We start from the raw sequence: 23,004 nt of genomic DNA, 5'->3' as shown, positions 1-23,004 counted from the left end.
CACTATCACATACACATAGATTTATAATTTCTTTGTAAACTAAGTGGAATCCAAGTTTACAACCTCACTCTTTTATCCTGAATGGCCAACAAGACATTTGACAGACTATGTAGTCAGTGATCCCTTAATCCCCCCCCCAATATCTCTCAGTCGCATTCTGATGTGAACTCTGTCCGTAGTAACACTAAAACTCAGCAAGCATGAAATCATGGGCTGGGTCTATACTGTGAAGGGCAAACAGAAAAGGACAGAGATTAGGAGACACGCTTCTTTGCCAACCGTGACGTCCTAGTGCTTAATGAAATGTGAAGAACTTGAGCCGCTGGAAAATCCGAGCATGAGTGCGATGTGGCGTAAGACTTCAAAGATGGCAGATGCTTTGCCGTGTGAAGGGAGGTTAGGTGTTGACAAGTTGCAGTACAGCAAGGAAATCACACTGCCTTTGCAACTAAATATGCTTCGAAAAGTGGATAGAAAAAGTCTACACACCCGTGTTTGAATGCTAAACTTTGGTGGTCCCAAAAAATGCGACAAGGTTAAATAATTTCAAAATGTTTTTTCCCCATTACTGCATTATAAGTTGAGCAGTAAAAAGGAACAACAGAAGTAATGTGTTTGCATTAGTGTGCACACCCTCATAGCCCACACATCAATTAAGTTGTTCGGGTAAAAGTTCACGTTAATTATATGTCGACATGTATGCAGACTGGAATAAAAAAAAAAAGTTTTGGATCAAAGTTATTCCCCCACTTCATCACTCATAGTTGCTTTTCCAAACACTGCATGCTTCCTTTACCACCCTCAAACCATTCCACACAGGAACGAGGCTGTAACTGAGCCTGGGGGACAGATGGGCCCTATTTATAGGCCTTAGCGAGAGGTGTGAAGTTTCTTGGGATTTCTAAGAGCGGGGGGCATGACTCCTTAAGGGGCCTGATGCACACGCTGTTGCCACATGCTCTCTTTAGTCACCTCGCTCTCTCAATATCCCTCTACAGGCCAGACAGGAATTAGCCAGGGGTCGGGCTAAACAAAGCTTCTCATTGGCCTTTTTATTGGGGACAGCATGATAGAGGAAGGGACGGTCGTTCTCATGATATGATGCCGCGTCTAAAAGAGGGCTGGTGACGTTTTTTGTGACATCTCATTCTATAAACGAGTGCCAATTAAGATCTCAGAACGTTACAACTGGGGGTGCCAAGAAAAGTGATGAAGATTTTAAGGGCCGCGATGATATTTTTAATTAGCCGGGCTGAAGTCCGAACTATTTATTTTTTTGCAGGGCTCCAAATTCTTCGCAGCGCTCCTGTATGTGCAACTGTAACTACTTTTGAGTAATTGATCATAAATCAAAAGTGACACTAAGAATTAAAAAAAAAATCAGATTTTGTATTGAAAAGATCCTTGAAACAAAATATTTTTTTCTTTCATTTTTTTGTCCATGACTGGGCCTGGAAATCCATCAGAGAGAGACGAGGGACCCTGTTGGTCTATTTTTGAGCCTCTCTTAAGCTCGATCCCCCATCTGAAAGTCACTCTTGAAACAGCGGACAATGTGGGGTCCATTCACAGAGGAGAGACACTTGAGCTCATTCGAGCACGAGGCAGCCAATCAGTGAAGGAATTCAGAACATATAATCACAGTTTGCGCCATCCTATATTACGCTGGCTTCTCATCTTCCCCTCTACTGAATTGTTGAGCAATTTCATGTGACATATTCATTTGCAGAAATTGCAGTGCTTACTTTTGAGTGCAAATATAGAGTTTCAAATAGATAATTATGATAAAAGCATAAAAATGATAACATGATGATTCTATTAAAGGTAATGTATACCTTCAAAACTGCTCAGAGTAAACAATAAATATTACCACTGGATGTCAGCAAAGGACCAGTGACCAAAACACAACCTGAGGCTAAACTGGAAAAAACGAGTGAATTAATATAATGTCAAAACTGGGGATAATTAGAGATTCCAGAGAGAAAACTCAAATATTCCAAAATATGTCCCCTTTAAGGACATTGTCTTTTCTCCTCAGTTCGCCATTCTTGGAAAGCTCGAATTTGATGGGCATCCAATCACAACCCCGAAAATCTGATAGCTCCTCACAGATCTTAAAACTGAATGCGATGACAGTCCAGGCCTTCATTACTGCACAGAATCATGGCTACCGCATAGATGGCTTTTCATCAATGTCAACGCCGGCACAAATGAGGTTAGTTTCACTCATTGTAAATGAGTTTCAGGAAAACATGCCGTATGATTTTTTTGTCCATTCCATGAATAAGCATAGCACTCGTCTCGGCTCATTAAATATGTAGTGAAAGTGGCGATATCTCCACGGGGTGCTGAGTATAATACTGTTGACTTGATTTTGTGCACTCACATCAAATTTGGATGTTTTCCAGAGCACCAGGCACAACTCTAAACCGGTTTTCACAGCTCACTTCCACCCAGAGGCTCATTGCAGCCCCACTGAGGTATTTAAAGATTTACCGTGTTCCCAATACACATCGCTACGTTTGACGCTTCTCACATTTGTTATACAACGTGTAATAATGAGGCCCGCAATCTTAATTTTGTTGCGACAACAATGTTGTGAAACGTGGCAGTATAAGACCCGGTGCAAGCACAACGAAGCCATGTCTGACATCTAGTGGTGAATGGTGATATTACAACTTCAACTATGCTAGACGCAGACTGTTTAATTCATATTCAACAAACATAACATTATCCAAAACACTGTTTTGACTAGTTGGGCCATACAAAACAAACTGCAAAAAAAAAAATGTGGATTTGATTTCCTCTTTAAGGATTAAACCCCTCTGGTCGTAAACAAATGTATTATTGACCACATTGATTATTTTGCTCTTGCATGATGTCCAATGTGTCACAGATACCCCTTTGGCATTTCTGGCTGCCAAGTTAGCGTTTGAGATCCCCTTACCTGAGGTGAAGAATTATATATCCAAAAAGACCACAGCCTGCTCTGAGCCCGGTTTAGACAACATCGTCACCAAGATCCCCCCCGTGCTGGGACCTGGACCGCTTTCAAGGCATGTCAAGTGAACCGGGCAGTGCGATGAAGAGTGTTGAAGAGGTGATGGATATCAGTCACTCATTCACTTGCTGTATTTGGCTTTATGACACATCATAAACTTTCGGTTGTGATTTATAAATACTATACGGATATCAATCAAATGGATTCAGGCGACGGCAACGTTGGCATGCAGAACACCCTGAGGATGTGCCATCCATCAGTGGATGTATTTGTGCCACGACTGCCTCTGGAAAAAAAGCTTGGACAAACACCTCACAATTTGCAACATGAGCTTTGATTTAGCCTCAATAATTCAACCATGGCGTCAAATTGGATAAAACATGATTAAGTCGCATTAAGATGCACATCATGACTTTTTTCAATTCTCCAGTCCACCATGTATTATTTGGAGCATTACTTGAACAAGTAATGAATTTTAAGATTCTATTGAAGGAAATGTGTTGGATTTCTGCCCTTGCAAGAAGGAGAATGAATGATGAAGTTGATTATGATGAATTATAAATGTCTCGCTGCTTCTGTTTCATCTTTCTCCCCTTAAAGCCCTTCGTAGCGGTATGAGTGTAGATCTGATCCATCAGTTGACAGCCATTGACATTGACGTGCTTCCTGCAGCAACTCCAAAAGATGGAGCAGCACCTTGTGAATTACAAAAAGCTAACACAAATTACCTGTAAAGTGTTTTAAGGCTTGAAAATTGACCAAATATTTAGAATCATACTACACGTTTGGGTTTTCTATTTTTGTTGGGGTTATAATAGATGTTCTGCCTTCCAGCATCGACATGAAGAATGCTTCTCAGAGTCCACTGTGAACTTATTCCAACATGGATTTCCTTCTCTCACTCTTACTGTTTAATAATGGATGTCTGGTTGTTGTACGGGCAGCCTTCCATGTGTCAGCTTCTTGTAGTCTGCATCGCCTTTGGGGTGGAAGCGATTGAGATGGACACATTATAGTGGGCTGCTGGCAGATGGACGCCCATCAGAGGCCCCCTTGGTCCACAGTATCATTATCATTAAAGAGAAATATTTTGACAATATAGGCAAGTTATAGGACGATGCCTGCCTGAAGCATATGTGTGATTCATATAAATTCAAATTTACTTTCATGAAACATCATCATGCCAAGTTTATGTCTTCATCCTCTTGTGTAATTTGTTGTGTTGAAGCCAGTTTACAGGGAATAAGGCAAATGAAGATTATTACCGGTACTTATATGTTTTCCTTTACTGGTGTCAGGTTTTTTTTTTTTGGCATCCAGTGAATGCTGTGATTGAAGTGGAGTGTGATTAAAGATTTGTGTGTTCAGGGAGCTCGCATTATCATAAATCCCACTCTCACAGCTACATAACCCTGTGGCTTTGTTTTTAAATGTGTGTGTGGGTAGGCGTGTGCATATGTGTGTGTTGGTGGGGGTCTCGGTGGTGTCGGCATTGGAGCTTGAAGATAAACCTTGGTCAGGGGAGCAAGTACATGAATAATGAAGAGAATTTCCAGGGTTCCACCTGGTATTGCCATGGAAACGGCATCATGCTGCATACAGACGAAAAAGGGAGCCGCAAACTGTGAACAAAAGGAGCAGGAACATTTTTTTTTTCTTGTGACACACACCCTTCCTCGGTTGATAAACTAAACCCATGGCACAGCTGAGATGAACCGTTTTTAGCCGTCTCATCTTTTCACTGTGTCATCAGTCTCCAAAATAATTAAAATTGGCCACAGTCTACAAATCTTGGTTGATAGCGGTTTGGCAGTCGGATAAAGTGTATTGACAAAGTGCATTCTGTCTCTGGCTTTTTTCCTGTGCCTTGTTTTTCTGCTTCTCTGTTCTTTTTCTGAACTTATTCATTAGGTTTCTTTTTTTTGCCTCTTGCCCCCCCCCCCCCCCCCCATCTCCTCTCCAAGGTTGACATATCAGTGGAAACTCAGATCCCCCAACCAACTGAATGGGGTGAACTTTTTGGGGAAGATTAAACGTTCTGATAAGATCGATGACTACTCAAAAAAGTGGTATTCCTTTATTGGAAATATAATCCTAACATAAATATAACTAATATGATGAATCCATTCAAAAGTCAGATCTGTTTTTTTTGTTGGCAATAATAGTGCAGCTTTTTCCTTCACCCTGTCAATCAAGCATGAATAATTTCTAGTGTTTTAAATATTTGCTTCTTTTCAACGAAGCATAAAATACATTAAAAATGATGGCCCGCTTTAAAAATCAGTTTCTTTACTTACTTTCTTTCCTCTTATGCTACTTTAAAACTATTATGTATATTCTATTTCCGCAATGATTTCAAAGATTATTGTTTGGGGAGAATAATACCATCTGACCTGCAGGGTGCTTGTTTCTGTCAAGGCTGCCTTGTTGCATGCTTATGAGTGAATGTTGCAAAATGGCAAAGGTGAGTGTGTGTGTGTGTGTGTGTGTGTGTGTGCATGTGTGCTTCACATTAGCTTCAGTGTGGTTGCATGTTTACATTGCTAATGTTAGACTCCTGTTGCAAGCAAACACTCATTTCTGTGTGACATGTCTCATGCGGGGTTTTGTTGTTGAGGTTTGCTTAATGTCTCCTCTTCTTTCCATGATTCCATTTAGAAATCCATTTAAAAAAAACAGCCAATTACTTTAATTGTGACATGTATTGCCATTGACAGTCGTGACTGATAAGCACCATAAAGAAACGATAGTAATGCACGAGGAATGAAATAAAACCTATCTGGGAAATTGCTTCCTTCTGGTCTTCCCATTCTTTATGCAAAGCAAAAGGAAAAGGAGGGAGAGATAAAAGTTTATTTTTGTTTTGCCATCTCCACTAGATGGCGACAAAGTATTGTTTTGTTTTGTGCTTGGATTGGTTTTATGACTCACCACAATTAGAAACTGTCTCTCAGAGTTTTTTGCAAGGACACGCTGGCCTTTATTTGAAGCATATATATACTTCTTTTATATTTTTCTCTGGCTATAGCTAAGTATTTGTTCCAGGAAGCCGAAGCGAGAACAGATTTATAGAAATTTCTTCATGACGTTCTTGCATGGCAGAAATTGGAGTAATAAGACATCAAAACGAAAATCTGAAGTGTGCAGGTGCTATTTGTAATTCAAATGTTTTATTTAATTTTTCCTTTTCTAATTATTGTGCAACAAATCTTTTATTTTTGTTAATTGCATAATTGATACCATAGCCAATATACTGATTCCCAGTTGCAGGTCCACAGAAGAACCCTCAGTTATCATTTGGGTTTGTACGTGCTCCTCACAGCTGTCATCCAAGCCCGTGGCCTTCATCTATCCTGCCGCCTCCAGCCCATTCTTTCTAATCGCCAGAAATTCGAACAGAGAGCATTCAAACGTCACGAGCAGTATTCCCATACAAACTTATGAACTTGGTTTGAAGAGCCCGCGGTGCTTTTCATCTCAATTGCTACATCGCTTGTTTGCCATTTTCACTGTTTCCAGACCTTGTTCCCGATGGTGATGCAAGAGAACGATAATGAGTGTCTGAAGCTTTTATGTGCTCTTTTTTATTTTTGCTGCTCTTCTTCTCATGTGGCCTTCCGCCTCAATCCTTTTCTTTGTGTCTCTGTTGCTTAACCAGTGGCTCAGCAATGAATGTGGAGAGGACGAGATGAAGTGGTTGTTGAAGAAGGCCGCCCAGTGTCTCAGGTGAGAGTAGCGTCCAAGAATTGAGTGTGTGTGAGTAAGCGAGAGAGAAACAGTGTGTGTTTTTGTGCGTGTGTGTGTGTGTGTCCTTGTGTCTCCATGGGCCTAATGGCCACACATTCTTTGCACATAACACACAGTGCATGTACACTTCATGCTGAGCTCTCCCTCTGCTTTCAATTATCTGCTGCTAGCAGCTGATGTAGCTGTTGGCTAGCCGAGTGTGCCCATTTTTTTTTCACTCCCCCCACCCCAAGTGGTTCAGGGGCAGCTGTCGCTTAAAAAAAAAAAAAAAGACAATACTCAAGGCTAGAACAATACACACATTTTTACCTGCAGTGCACCAAAGCAAGCTTGTTCGTTGTTTTGTCAGCTCTTTGTTTTCATAAAAAAAATACTGACTTTTTAGCCTCCAACCTTTTTTTTTTCCCCCTCAAGAGTCTCACCAAACATAAATGTAGCCTAAACACAAGGCGTTTCAGTTATCTTTATTTTTCCAACATGGAGAACCCCTTGGATATTTTTTACTTTAACTTGTCATTTATTTTGCAGAGTATTTGCAGTCGGGAGACAAAATGTTGTCACCTGTGTTTACTTGAAAGTATCTCTTGCCCTCATGATAGGGAATGGGGAGTAAGCCGTAGGTATTTTCTTTGACCAGCCTGGAGACTTACTTCTTTGATTGGATTAGAGAGCGTTTATGTTTCGCCAGCTGTTCCAAAGCCTTTTTTTTCCTAAGTAATTTCTCTCTCTAATTATGGCTGAGCTGCTGCAACAATGATTGTCATTTGAAGCTACTCAGGCAGGTATAATCCTCCACTTTCCCAGCCACCAAAAGTTTTCAATTTGTTGTCTGTGTGCTGGTGCAGAATATTAATCAGAGCTCTAAATAAGCAATTCAACAGACTTTAAATACTTCCAGAGTTTACCAATGTAACCTCTGCCCCAATACTAAAGAAGGTAAAAAAACATTTACCGTATTTTCCGGACTATAAGGCGCATCGGACTATAAGGCGCACCTTCAATGAATGGCCCATTTTAAAACTTTGTCCTTATATAAGGCGCACCGGACTATAAGGCGCACCATTAATGCATCATGTCAGATTTTTAATCCAAATCAAATCATTCTCCATTTTATCTTTTTTATTTCAACTTCAGACGCAACAAATGACTTTATAATCATAAAATAATGAGTTAATAATGACTTTTTGAGTCATGATTCATAGTCTTCAGCGGGCCACTTATGATTGATTTCATGACACAATGCTTTGGGCCAGTTTAAATTTAGGGATTTGGTCCATATATAAGGCGCACCGGACTATAAGGCGCATTGTTGGTTTTTGAGAAAATTTTAGGTTTTTAGGTGCGCCTTATAGTCCGGAAAATACGGTAAATTGAAAAGCAATAAAACTGTGCTGTAAGGAATTGAGACAGAATATTGTTTTATATATTTTCTCTCAATAACTGACCAATGCCAGAGTATTTTTTATAAGCCTCGCCTGAATATAATTACTCTTCTGTGTTCACACAAGCAATTTGTTCTAACAGGGAAAACAAACTAGAGTTTGATTACCGACAAAGGGGTGGTTGTGTCAAAGCACCCTAAAATAAGTATTCATATATTCATGTAAAGAATCCTTTCTCAGATTTTATACTGTCGGGAATATAAAATATTCATCTTGCCCAGCTCCGCTTTTCTTTTGCAAACGATGTTACTTGCACCTCCGACAAGGTTCACTGTCAGAAACAATATGAAGTGGAAACGATGGACTTTATTTTTCTCTGGAACCCGGAGATACAGTTGTTGAGGAGCTTTGACAATTTCTGCGGTGTGGGTGGTAATCGGTGATATGGAAATAGATAAACTCCATTTTTGTGTGTTGGGATTTGTGCATTACAAAATGGCAACTCAACCCACTGTAATCCAGTCACGGGATTGAGGGCCACATTGGATCTGGAATTTAACTGATTAATTTTATTCAAATCTAGGGATGTTCAGTACCATACCAATAACAGTACGTGTAATCGAATCTTGAATAGTCACTGTACCGATACCAAGTGCCGATACCGCTAATATTTATAAAACATAAAATCACTCCTCCCCAAAAACTATTACAGATAATAAAAAAAAGACCTTTATATTCTGATATAGCAGTTAAATTGCATGAAATTAATGGTGTTTTTATATTTCTATTTTCTAATTTGTAGTTCCTAGTCCCGTCGCGATTTCCAATAACCTGATATAAGGCTGGTATCGGTACCGATACCGACACCTGGTACCGATACCCACCCAGTATCATATTCAAATCTACTACTAATCTTATTTACTGGACGTATTTACTGGACTAGCCTCAAAATGACAGGCTAAATGACAAATCGTCTTTGATTGGTCTTTTGTGTATTTGTCAAACATTTCAAATGATTGACATCATATGACTCATGGGGCGACGTGAAATGTTCTTTCTGCTTCAGAGTGTCGTCTTATCTCATTTGTGTGGCTGTGCGGATAGTCCTGTTGCTTTCCGGGACTCTTTGAACAGTACAATGATAAGCTTTGCCACATTCCCCACATTGTTCCGTCGGACATTAGTATGCTCACATTACATTCAACTGATTAGATAACTCGCCTCAAGGATGAATCCCTCTTGTGGCTGCTGTGTGTGTGTGTGTGTGTGTGTGTGTGTGTGTGCGTGCGTGCGTGCGTGCGTGTGTTCAACCACAAACTTTTTCACACTTTCTGCTGCACTGCCTTTTTTTTTTTATTCTGAAGATGTAATGATAGCCTTATTTTCACTCACAACGCCGTGTTTACAATTTATAGTTCATATTACACACACATACGCAATTGTTGTCCCTTATGGGGCTCAACAGATTTTCTCTCTAGGTGGCAGCAGTGTCATGGAAATTATTATTTTTTCTTTTGTCAACTCATGTATATTGTATAGAATCTTGAAAGTCAAGAGACTTGCGCTAGCTAAATTTAAAACACGATTGGCTATTTTTCCCCAAGACTTCTTCCATCCACTTTACGTTTCATCCTGATCACATGACACAAATTAATCCCTCAAACTACTTGGGTCATACGATTCAATAATAATTTCCCTGTCTTAGTTGATTTATTCGAAAATACCTCATGATTGCTTGAACCACTTTAAACAGCTCAAAAATCAACAGTTAATATACGGTTTTAAATACTAGCCACCAAAAACTGTTTCATGTCACCACATACATGAGTTTGAGTAATTAAGTCCTGCTGTCACTATGGGGTGTCAAACTGTAGTTTGACTAATCCAATTTAACAAAGCATTCATTACAAAGACTGTGTAATTGGTACCCTGGAGGGAAGTGGACCACATCAAGGCAAATGCCTGGGGTCACAAATACACCCCAACATGGCTACCAGATCCACAACACAGCTGAAATTAACTCTGGGGTATAATTTTGGTTTGAAGGTTATCTGGGTAACAAAACAATGTTTACATGTTCCCATAAAAGAGGAATATTTCTTTGTTTTAATTTAAGATTAGTAGAATTAAAAAATACCTTAACAGTTTGAAATATTAGAAACCCCACTCATGATAACAAAACAATTTGTGCTCAAGAAATGCTCACTACTCTCATCATGCGTGGTCTACTCAAGATGACCAACAGTGCACACCACCCACTTAGCAATCTGTCCAAAAACAATCAAGAGTCTTTTTCGACCAATCGAAAAGTCTTGGGTGATCGGTGGCGTGAAGAGCACTGTAGCTGCCCGGTGCGAACACGTACCGATGACGACACTTTGAGAAACGATTCTCGATGGGTGGGAGAGATTGATAAACACACATTTTCCACAAAACTTGAGGATTTCCACTGTAGGATATTTTTTTTGTTTGCTGTCCTGCAGCTCAACAGTACGGAATCCAACTTGACTTGGCTTTGTGCTAATGTTGTAATGTTGGCCCACTAAAGTACAGAGCAGTGTTCCCCACTATAAAAGGGTGAGGATAATTTAGTTTGACCCTGACATATATTGTCTTTCCCGTTTATACACTAAAGTGTGCATCTTAAAAGTAGAGCCATCCATCCCTGCAGGGGATAATAAGTAAACCTTCTTTAAATTCCAAATTAGGATATCTGATCAGCATATGATGCTGAGATCTGAGGGCAAACCTCCTTCATTATCTCCGTTATATGCTGCCAAGATCAAAGAAAGACTCGGAAGTCCACTTCATTGCATTTGGGGATGAATATGGAGAGTGAGGAAAGTCTGCTACCATGCTGTCATGACACAATATAGAAAGGAGAGCATTATTATTATTATTATTATTAGGGTTAGGGTTATTATTATATTGTTATTATTATTATTTATTATTATTATTATTATTCATTATTTTTATTATTTTTATTATTTCTGATCAAAATGAACGTTGTGTGAACAGCCGTGCACAACAACTAATGCACCTTGAAGGTTACCTTAGATGTAGGGCAATGCCTCCACAAAGGTATTATGACTATGCTACGGTGTTACCATCTGTTTGAAATGAGGTGTTGCAGGGATTACACTCACACATATCGACACACACTTCTGGCAGGCATCAGCTGCTCGAGGTGGCATATAGGCCGACACTTTTTAGAGGAACTCGACCCGTGTTCCCTCTGTCTTTCCTATCGTCTTTTGGAATCTATTGGATGATTCCACACTCTGTCAAACACGGCGGCATGAAAAGGCAGTGTACAATATCTGTGACTGTGAGAGAGGGAGTGCAGTTGGCAGAAAAAAAGTTGCACATACTATGCAAATGACATCCAAATGAAATAACAACAAACAAATCAACAACAAAACTTCAACAAGGTTATATTTCATATTTTCAACTAGTTTGTTGTATAGCGCAATTTGCTCGGCAGGTTAACTTGACTCCAACAGAGAAAATGGACATCAAGGCTAGTGTTTCCATTTCTGCCCTCGACTACATTTTCTAATTTCTCTTTTTGAGAAGGTTGTTTTCCACTCTCTTCATCAAGGTCAAGAAGGCAGCTGCTGCGTGTCTGGAAATATTTAGAGCAAAAAATGTGTTCTCGCTGACCCAAGAATCATTTCGAAAAGTCTTACCAAGAGCAAAGGTTGTCAGACTAAACTCAAATATGTGTTTGTCTTCTTCCCGGGAGGGCCGTTCGAATATCGTATATGATGATGATAAAAGGAATCGAATAGAGTAGATACCTTGACTTTCTCATCATATGTTGAGTTGTGAGTAAGATGTGGGCAACTGAGGGGATGTTGTTGTGTTTGCTGACCCCATAACTTCAAATTCAGGCCCGCAACATGAGACTTTTTTTTTTTTGATAACAGTAACCAATATTAATATCCAGCACAAGCATGTCTCACCTTGCAATGGAATTGATTTATTTTCTCCCTCTGCCTGTTGACTGCGCCTCATTTAGCACCTTTAAGTATTAACTGCATGATAAAAAGCCAGTGCATGTATATTGAATGATTTTGTTGGCTTCGGACAGCCTTAGGTTAAAGTTCAGAAGTCCATGTCTGATTGATTAAAGCGATGCTGTGGGTGAATGATTTGAAATTATGAAGTGCCTAAATCAATGTTTGTGGTCTCTCAAAAACTTCCTGTTTCCCTCTCAAAAATGATTTTAAAAGATTTGATGATGCTAAGACAAAAGTATTGAAATATATCTTGGAAATATGAGTATGACAAAGAAGAAGTTTCAATATATTTAGTTCAAATATAATTGGCTTGCTGTTTTTATGCAGTTAAAAATGACTGATATTTAAATTTATGGTGGTTGTGAGCATGCACAGCTCAGAAAAATCCCTTTGTGATTAGTCACATGCACATGAAGGCCAATCACTATCCCTTGCTCTAAGCCACTGAGCATCCGTTACTGAATGTAATCGATGAAATAATTAATAAGCTAATTCAGTCAAAAAAAAAGATCCAATATTGACTGTCCATATGCTAGACAGATTCCATAGGGCCATCACTGTTGTTGTATGATTAGGGATTAGTAGGTATTGAAAAACTTTGCTTAATTAATTTGACCCATTTGTTGATAAAGTAAATCTAAAGTTAATGCATTCTCATTTCTCCCACAAATGACTTTACATTAGAACACCGTTTACGGCAGCTTTGGTGCTTAAAGTACTTGAGAGTGGGAGGTTTGTGCTCAACCCATTGTGGTGCGTGTTAAATACAATTGTGACAGCAAGACGTCATTCCATTAGGAGCGATGACTTCTCATTGCAGCCGTCATTGTGCAGCTTAATTGTTTCTCACACCATCAAACAGTTAGAGTTGCCATCTGTGGGAAGACATTGTGGCAATAATGTGTTACCATGCTGCTAAAATTGAGTTAACCATTGTTTGACAGCTTCTCTTCACCACATGGCTTACAAAATAGCTGTTTTAGGTGTAGTATTGGTTCATCTTATTGTGAAACTATTTTTTGGTTTGACATTATACGTATATTATTATATGTAAATATTTTGTGGGTGGATAATTTATTTATAGTTTATTTATGTTCTGAACCAAAATTTGAAAATTTATTGTAGAATCATGTACTCTTTTCGAGACACATATTTTAAGTGCAACAAATACATAAATGAATGAATGAATGAATGAATGAATGAATGAATGAATGAATGAATGAATGAATAAATAAATAAATAAATAAATAAATAAATAAATAAATAAATAAATAAATAAATAAATAAAAAGTATCCATTTGGATTCTCACAACCTGTGCTGAAAATTGCAGACATTTATGGTTCAAATAGTTGAACAAAAGCTGTTTTATCCGTGCTTCCTCACCAGCCCTAAGCTAAAATAACTACACAGGAAAAGTGCTTCAGTTTTTTCGTGAATAGAGGCGATAATTAGAGACATTAATCTAAAGGCCCCTCCTGTGTTTATTATTAGAGGACACATCTCTTTCTGATTTGCTTGCATACCTGTTGTCTTTGAGGCCATTTGATATGAATCTAGGCCAAGTAAATATTTCACCATGGGCCAATGTGTTGTCTGATCTCAATCCCCCTTTCTGTCTTTGAACCACACTGAATATATCCCACCGACCTCTGTTGTTGTCTCCCCCCTCGAAATAATCCTCAACCCCTTTATCACAGTGTGCATCTGTGTTTAAATGACTGCTAAAAATAGTTTCTACAAAGCAGCAACAGGACAAAATAACACCCTCGATGCTGCCCTCGACTTTAACTGCGTCTTCTGTGACTATAAGAGATAAATAATCAGTGAAGGTATTTTTAAATGAACACTGCCGGGCAAAAGGGAACAATAACATTTTTAATGAATGGCATTGATGTATGCGTGCTCATGTGTGGGTGGGGGGGAGCACACCAGGTTTGACTGCAGCCCACTGGGCTAATGGCTGCTTGAGTAAAGAGACATAGACTATAATGAGATAAGAGTTTTCACTGATTAGCCCACATTACAACACAGTTAATCCACCCCTTTAATATTCATTGGAGGTGGCACGCCTCCCCTACTACTATTTTTTCCCTTTTCGGACGACAGATGTGCCATTTGTGCGCATGCATCGATTTCCCACGGCAGGAGATTAAGGAAGACACACTGGAAGCCAGAGGCAAATAAATGATCAATAAATTGTCTGTGTGAAAAATAAACTTATCATTGATGTGAGTTGTATACACTCAGATTTGAGATTGCAAGTCATAAACTTTCAGACAATAATTAAGTCCATTTTTTTTAGCTATTTATGTAGATGAGCAAATGAGGATACATTGACGGCTGTTTGATACGCACTTGTCATTATGAGTTTAGATTCCCATTTGGTGGGTGCAATAACATGCGGGAGATAGACGGATACTAATAGGAAGAAATAACTTGCATCAGTGTGCTGATTGACGCGTCATAATTACAACCCAGCTAAAATGCCCGCACGACTTGGCTATTTAAGACTTGAATCCAATGTGACACTGCGTACCAAGTTTGGAACCACTAAAAATTAACAGTCGGTTGCGTGATGCTCGTGCTTTAATGTTGTTTTGTCAAGTCAAGGTGAGTCATATTTCAGACTCACATTACTAAAGGTACAAATAAAAGTTAACCAATGGAACAAGGGAAAAAAAAATCTTTGCTAGGAAAGTTTCTTTCCTTTTAATTTAATACGTTGACTGAACCAAAATTTAGTGTAACTTAATGGTGAAATATTCCTGATACGTTAAAATAATATCTTCAATAACCGTACAACCTTCAGTGTATTTAGAGGTTCCACTAAAATGAGAATCAAAAATCTGATGACTTCTTTGAAACAGACTTGCACATCCCCAAAGAGGTCACAGATGAGGGTCAGGCACAAAATTCATTTGACCTTTTTTTTTTTTTTTTTTTTTTATCAACACCAAGTGTGAGTGAAGCTTAACCCCAGATTGTCTACTTGAGTTCCGCCCCCACCGCATTGCATAATCTCTAACCCTCACCCCCTGCTCCCTCTTTGCTCAAGGTCTTCACTTCAAACAAGGACGCTTAAACTGTCTCCAACTCAAGACCCCATCTTCATTTCCTAGACTAATTATAAAGAATAGAAAGGACCTATTAGATTAAATTTTAGTGTGTCACACTGACATAGTATCACGTGTAATGTTGTATCATTTTTGTGTAGTACAAGCTTAGTCCTCTCATTTTATACCAAAAAAAATCTGTGGCCCTTTGTGTGACAGGAACTATATCAGTGTCAGTGACGTGCGGTGAGGTTCATGACTGGGGAATATATGGTTAGTATATGGTACCCTTAGTATATGGTTTTAAGACACATGAGCAACTATGTTGCAAATTTTTCCAGGATAAAATGATTCAGGTCCCTCCAAGATTCGAACTCGGGTCGCTGGGTTCAGAGTGCAGAGTGTTTCTTATTGAATAAGAAATAAAAAGATTTTGCACACATGTAAATAAGGCCTCAAATGCATCTGATTGCCAAACATTTGATGTCTGTGTCTCTTTTGGGCATTACGTGAACTTTATTTATTTGAGTGACGTCACAGGAAAACAACCAATCAGGAGGTGGGGGTGAGGGCATTTAAGATTTGACCAAGAATTTTCCCTAATGAATTGGCCTGTTATTAGGTACACCTCATGACATCACAAAGAAAACAGCCAATCAGGAGGTGGGGGTGAGGGCAGTTATGATTTGACCAAGTTTTTTTCCCTAATGAAATGGCCTATTAGGTACACCTCGTGACGTCACAAAGACAGCAGCCAATCAGGAGGTGGGGGTGAGAGCAGTTATACACTTTAAGTTTAATATTTTAATAGGTACACTACACGAGGTAAAAATAAACAAAACATCCATGGTGTGCCTCGTGTAGCCGCAGGGGTGTCAAACTCCAGTCCTCGGGGGTCGCGTTCCAATATGTTTTCCAAGTTACCCTCGTTAAACACACCTGCGTGAAAAGATTTTGTTCATTTTCAAGTTCTGCGAAGCTAAAACATTTGCCACAGGTGCACTTAACGAGGGAATCTTGGAAAACATGTTGGAATGCGGCCCCCGAGGACTGGAGTTCGACACCCCTGCACTAGATTATGGAACCCTGATAACATGGAAGATCTATGCTGTAGGAGTGATGTGCGGTGAGGTTAATGACGGAAGGCACTGACGTCACCGTCTAGTATAAAACCCTACTTTAAAACCCTAACCCTAGCTTTAAACCCTACTTTGAAACCCTAACTCTAGTATGAAAACATACTTTGAAACCCTAATCCTAGCTTTAAACCCTAACTCTAGTATGAAACACAACAACCCTAAACTCTAACGCTAACCCTAAACCCAACCCCTAACACTAGCCCTAAACTCAACCGTAGCCCTGAGGGGGGTATATGGTTTTAAGGGGCAGCACACAAACAACTATGTTGTAAATTCTTCCAGAGTAAAATGCAACAGGTACCTCACAGATTCGAACTCAGGTTGCTGGGTTCAGAAGGCAGAGCACTAACCACTACACTATGGAACCTTGCCTTGTGTGGTACGGAAGATATATGGTTTCATCGAGCAGCTAAGAAGCGAATATAATAGATGCCAAAACGATTTTATGGGGGAGCACCAAGCAACTATGTTGCAAAATTTTCCAGGACAAAAAGTTGGAGTTTGCACCGAGATTTGAACTAACATCATTGCATTCAGATATCAGGGTACTAACCACTGCACTATGGAACCCTGGCTTGTGGAGTATGGAGGATATAGGGTTTGATCGAGCATCCAACAAGCGAATAGTAATAGATCAATGCCAAAATGGTTTTATCGGGTAGCACCAAGGACCTATGCTGCAAATTCTTCCAGGAAAACTAATCTGATTTCCACTGAGATTTGAAATCACCACAGGGTCCAGAGTCCAGAGCACCACACTACAAAAGCCTGCCTTATATGGCATGGACGATATTTGGTTTGATCGAGCAGCTAACAAGCAAATACAATAGATCAATGCCAAAATGGTTTTCCAAGCCGTTTTGCTCATCTAAAGAAACACGATGTTGCAGACAGATGACAAAAAAACCACTAGATATTATATACATCATCTTAACTACGGCAATTAGTTAATAGAACCACAGTGTTTGAACACTTAAACTGCGGCATAGAGACAGACAGCAGTTCAGTCTAACTGCATAGACTGTCAGCATAGGCAGCCATATGATTTCACAATCCTCAGAGGAGGCAAACCAGGAAGTTGCCTCCTCCAAGCGTCTTGTCTTCGGTTTTAACATAACTATAAAAATTCAGTGATTTTGGTTAAAAAAAAAAATACAAAACTACTGAAATTAAAAGGAAAATGACTTCATAATAAAAAAAAGGATGAATATGACAACTGACATTGTTTTTCCCCTTTTCATGATGGCAGGGGAGGCCCGGCCTGCACGTCTCTGATCAGTGTGTACGTCCATCAGTAGCCATTATGGATCAGGACCGTAGCGCCCACACACTGTCAAACTATCTGCCTCAATGCCCTCAGGCACACGCTTGTTGTTTATCGTTTTGTATATCCCTCTAAAACGTAGTCGGGCATATCTTAAAGGTGGGACCGTGCTCCATATTTATGAAAATTGGCTCTGTGTGAAATTGATTTTTACCTAATGGATCCTTTGCTTGGGTGCTCCTCCTGATACCGCTGCTTCAGCTTATTGGCACAGGAGTCACACACAGGACGCAACTGGAAGAGATAAATAAACACTAAAATAATGGCTGGCAAATGAAAGGGAAATAGCACTCAAACGAGAGGAGAAAAGAGTCACGGGCGCCATTTATATAAATAGTAATGATGTATTTGGTGTTTTTGCGGCATAAAAAAGACAATCTAGCAATGTATCACAAGCTATTACAATACATCAAATAAACTCCATTAATTGCTGCAGCATAATAGATAATACAGAATTAACAATTGTCGCCTAGCTCTGATTTTATTCAAAGTCAAACAAATGTGCTCGAAAGATTCTTTCACACGTTTTAATAAAAATGATGATTGAAAAAATGGTTTTAAGCATCAGTGTAACCTTAAAAAGCCTCAGATGGTAATTCTCTGATATTGCAAACACGGATAAGGTATGTTATCGACTTCAACATTAATGTAGTAATGGCAGAATTTAGAATATAAACCATTTAATCAAAATAGTAATGATCTATCACTAAAATCTTATAATCCTAATAAAATACAAACCTGGATTGCAGTTTTAGGCATTACGGAAACTCCCAAGAGAAAATTAGATTGTGGATTTAAAGCAAATGAGTGTTTATATGTGTGTTAAAAACATTTATTGATAAATTAATGCTCCTATTTCCATCCATCCATTATCCGAACCGCTTAGTCCCCACGGGGGTCGCGGGAGTGCCTATCCCAGCCATCATGGGGCAGTAGGCAGAGGACACCCTGAACCGTTTGCCAGCCGATCGCAGGGCACACAGAGACAAACAACCATTTGCACTCACACCTAGGGACAATTTGGAGTCTTCAATCGGCCTACCAAGAATGTTTTGGGGATGTGGGAGGAAACCGGAGTGCCCGGAGAAGACCCATGCGGGACCGGGAGAACATGCAAACTCCGCACAGGGAGCGCCGGACGTGGAATCGAACCCGCACCCTCCTAACTGTGAGGCGGACGTGCTGCCCAGTGCGCCACTGAGCCGCCCACTCCCATTCTCCCTTCATTCTAATTTTTATATTTTATTTATGGCGTCAGAAAAACGACAATTGCAGTGGGAATGAAGGAAGAGGAGAGAGGAAGAAAGGAATGTGAGATGGATGGATGGATGGATGGATAGATAGATGGATGGATGGGAGGATAAATCCCATCCCTCTCACCCTCATCCATCCTTAGTGTGTTGGCAGCAGCGCCTGCATACCAGATAATTCATATTCTCTACCTTCACAGCTCACAAACACAAAAAGGGACCACAGCAAGATGGAGAATTAAATGATTGATGATTAATATTCTTCCGCATTCTGTTGAAAAAATAATCATCATTCTAAGCAGCACAATATATTCTCTGCAGGTTTAGTGTTGTACGTTCAGGGACATTTCTTCTTTCCTTTTCAAAATGATTTCTGACCTCCATAGAACTTTTAATGTAAATAAAAAAATTAAAATACGGAGACTGCTGCAGCGCACAATGTTATTCCTGGCCAGGAACTGGCAGATGCTCAGGGCAGTGTGAGTCGCCTCGTTATGATGAAGCAGCCATACATTTTTTCGCCACACCTTTCACCTCTTTGCACTCAATGAAGCAGACATTCGGGACCTGAGTAAGGTTCTTTCACGGAACATAGTCATTAAGAAACTAGCATCTGACAAGATACCAAAAGTTTCCTCACAACATTTTAATTAGCCTTGTTTGAAGAAACTCTCTCCTCATTTCCTCCTCCCCTTGCTGTCTCTCCATTGGTTCGTTGCAATGCAGCAGACGTCGCAAGCAATCTTAACCACTGGATGAGGACAGATTGTAGACTTCGGCAGCATAGCGGAACCAATAGGTGATTGGATTGAGAATAATCCCTTCTAATGACCAGGCCAGCTCAAGGCTGTTAGTGGTAATTACAACACAGTACGTGCGAGGAACCAAACACAGCCTCGTCTCCCAATGCACCACCGGAGGCAAAGAAGCTGTGCACGTACGTGCACGCCAAAACACAAAAGGAGAACCACAGACAAGGACGGGCACACAGTGCAATAGTACAGTTGAGTCATTTTGAAGCTTCAAGTAGATGACAGAAGACCCTGGGGGTTTAAATATTTTGGTGCAGGGACAGAAGCACGATTGTTCCAAGGACCACGTCCATCTGTGTATTTTCACCCAGAGCAGGGCTGGACTAGCACACACACACACAAAAAATCGTCTCTGTCATTTCGACCAGTCTGACTACTGGTTGCATCTTATGAATGGATTGATGGGCTAAAACGGTTTCTTATGTTAAAATGGAGGAAAATAATAATTAGTGCCCCCGAAAATTGCCCGCCCACTATGCATTTAACCAGTCTGCCAGATGGCCAATCCAGCCATGAAAAGATTTTCATAATTTTTGCCAAATTGAACATTTCAGCATACAGTTCATTTCATCACATTAGCATAACACAGCTATTAAAAATTCCTTCCATGTTTACACATGAGCATAAATGTTTATTTTTGTTGCCATTCACGCTTACCTGCTCGTGGCTGTTTATTCTTCCCTGAAAGAGGCCTGAGGCATTGGCAGAAGATGTTATGGCCGGGTGCTGCTGTCTGGTGCTTCTAACTGGCACGTGGGCTCACCATTGGTGTGTCGCAAACCGCCGACCAGGCGCACATGTTACATGTATGTTGCCAGAAAAGACGTTTCCGCACCCCTGCCGCACATGCTGTCGTGTGAACGCAACGGAGCATCCCTATGTCATCTTCGCCTTTCCCCACACGTACAATTATATGTGCAATTTGCTCACCTACAAGGCAGGTGACTTATTTAAACATAAGCACAAACACATGCTGCCACATAGGCCACTGAGTTAGAAATGAACAGATGCCGCTACACGCATATACACACACTCAAGGTGGCATGAAAAATGCAAATAAACACACAGTCGCCCCCACACACACAGACGTATTTGTCGATGGTGTTCATAATAGCAGGCAGATTGTGTTTCCGAGTGTTGGGAGCGTAACCAAATGATGCCTGCTTGTGGTTGATTAATCATAAAGCTCAATCGCCGTCCCCTGTGTGGGAGTCAGAGCAGACGATGCAAAATAGTAGCACTTCACGTGCAGTTTTTAATGACGGATCGCCAGATGCTCAATGAAATGCTCACTGGAGCCCGTCGCTGCCGAGCGTGATGGTGAAGGTCCTTGTGTACCCGCGATTCCCTCGTCCGTCGGCGAGGACTTGACCGCTCGCAGGAGTCAAGCAGGTCATTCCAGACTCTGGAGACAAGGGAAAGTTTTAGAACACTAACAAAATGCTATGTTGTAATTCCCTTGCACCTCGAAGGATCTAGGTCACAGGGGTGTCAAACTCATTTTTGTCACGGGCCAAATCATAGTCATAGTTTCCTTTGGAGGGCTATTAAAACTCTAACCCTAGTTTTAAATCCTAGTTTGAAACCCTAACCCTAGTTTGAAACCCTAACACTAGTTTTAAACACTAGTTTGAAACCCTAACCCTAGTTTAAAACCCTAGTTTGAAACCCCAACCCAAATTTGAAACCTTAACCTTAGTTTTAAACCCTAGTTTGAAACCCTAACCCTAGTTTGAAACCCTAACCCTAGCTTGAAACCACAACCCCCTCTTTCTAATGTGAAAACATTTTGTAATTTTAATATCCATCCATCCATCCATCCGTTTTCTATAGCAGTTGTTGACGTATTAATTCGGGGGACAATTTGTCTTCGCGGGCCACATAAAATGATGTGGAGGGCCGTATCTAGGCCTTGAGTTTGATATCAGTGAGTTCTAGGAGATAGTTGTTTGCGCTAATCTACTGTGAATTATTTAGGAATTTCATAATACATCCAGTTTGTTTACGTCATCCAGAGCGTTCGAGTCTCCTAAAGCCACCCGGGGGGGGGAGCTACTGCAGTTCAATTTACATTTAAATACTGCAGCTTATCGGCAGGGATTTTTTTGTGTATCCTGACCATATAGTAGGATGATTTAGGCGGAAAAATAAGTGATTCCAAGAAAAATGAGCCTTTGTTCCCTGATTCTGCTATGGGTGTCCGCTGCTGCTGATTAAATGAATACCCAATGATGAACAATCCTTGTGATGCGTCAACCTGCTGTGACAGTGATGAGCTACTACCTGCAGTCATGTTTACTAAACACAATGAATGCTCAATTGGGAGGTGGGTGGTGCGGGGGAGGGGGAGGTGCTCATTGCTGCAAGCAATCCCCGCTCCTGTTTGTTGCATTAATAGTTATTAGCGATGGGCATCATTAATTTTCAGTTTTAGTCTGAAAATGACTTACAATTACCCTGCAGTGCAGTTTGTGCCCTTGTATTGCTTTTTTATAATAACAAATGATTAAGTCATTTGGTTTCCCCCAAACAAGTCTAAGGACCATTTCCTTTTTTTTTCTACTTCAAAAGGAACTCGGCCATTCCTTTTCTCTCCAAACAGGCAGCTTAACTACAACAAATTCTGCCATCCGTAATGCAATTTACTTGCCCCATTGGTTTTGAACTTCTGCAGCCCGGTAAGACTCTTTACAAAGAGAAAGAATTGAATTAAACATCTACTTCGAAACAATTCCATAACCGGTTCGAGGCATTTGACGTTTGCAAACAATAGCGTGCATTGAAAGCAAAACAAAGGAGGCGAGTCACACTTCAGAGAAAACAATTAATCAGAAAATACCCAATTTGACTGGATAACAAGAGCCAGAATAAAAATTGTCAATCAAGCTCCAGTCTCTGTCTTTTATTCTCCGCAGAGCTGTCAACACTTCCAAGTGACAGCAGACTAAACTCGTGCAGTGTGTGTATGATGTGCCGTATCAGTGTGTACCCATCCAGCAAGACATTCCATCCTGTTAACTGGGTTGACCATAAAAAAGAGCTGAGATGGCACTAGATACAGGCTCCGAAAAGTAGACAGTATAGTTGTCATCAGAACTCTTTTACATCTTAATATATAAGTCACAAAAGCAAGATCTGGAATTTTGTTCATGTCACAATTCGTGGGATTTTTGTCCGGATTGATTTCTAGTCACATACAGTACATTGCTGATTAAACGAGAGCAGAGGTCCCAAAGGTAGAGGGCAGCAACATTAACTGTTGTGGTTTTAATA

The 23,004-nt window shown here is 40.2% G+C and overlaps 1 protein-coding gene across 1 annotated transcript; it reads left to right on the top strand.

Annotated features, from left to right (window-relative positions):
- The first annotated feature begins 337 nt into the window (after positions 1–337).
- Positions 338–4,368, top strand: cps1 (carbamoyl-phosphate synthase 1, mitochondrial). The gene is given in 4 exon segments (XM_061286357.1): positions 338–353; positions 2,897–3,033; positions 3,035–3,131; positions 3,211–4,368. Coding segments are annotated over 4 exon segments (378 nt in total). The 3' UTR covers positions 3,339–4,368.
- The last annotated feature ends 18,636 nt before the right edge of the window (positions 4,369–23,004 follow it).

The sequence above is a fragment of the Syngnathus typhle genome, linkage group LG9, assembly GCF_033458585.1.
Source record: "Syngnathus typhle isolate RoL2023-S1 ecotype Sweden linkage group LG9, RoL_Styp_1.0, whole genome shotgun sequence".
Classification (NCBI taxonomy): Eukaryota; Metazoa; Chordata; class Actinopteri; order Syngnathiformes; family Syngnathidae; genus Syngnathus; species Syngnathus typhle.
This window is presented reverse-complemented; position numbering and strand designations above follow the sequence as displayed.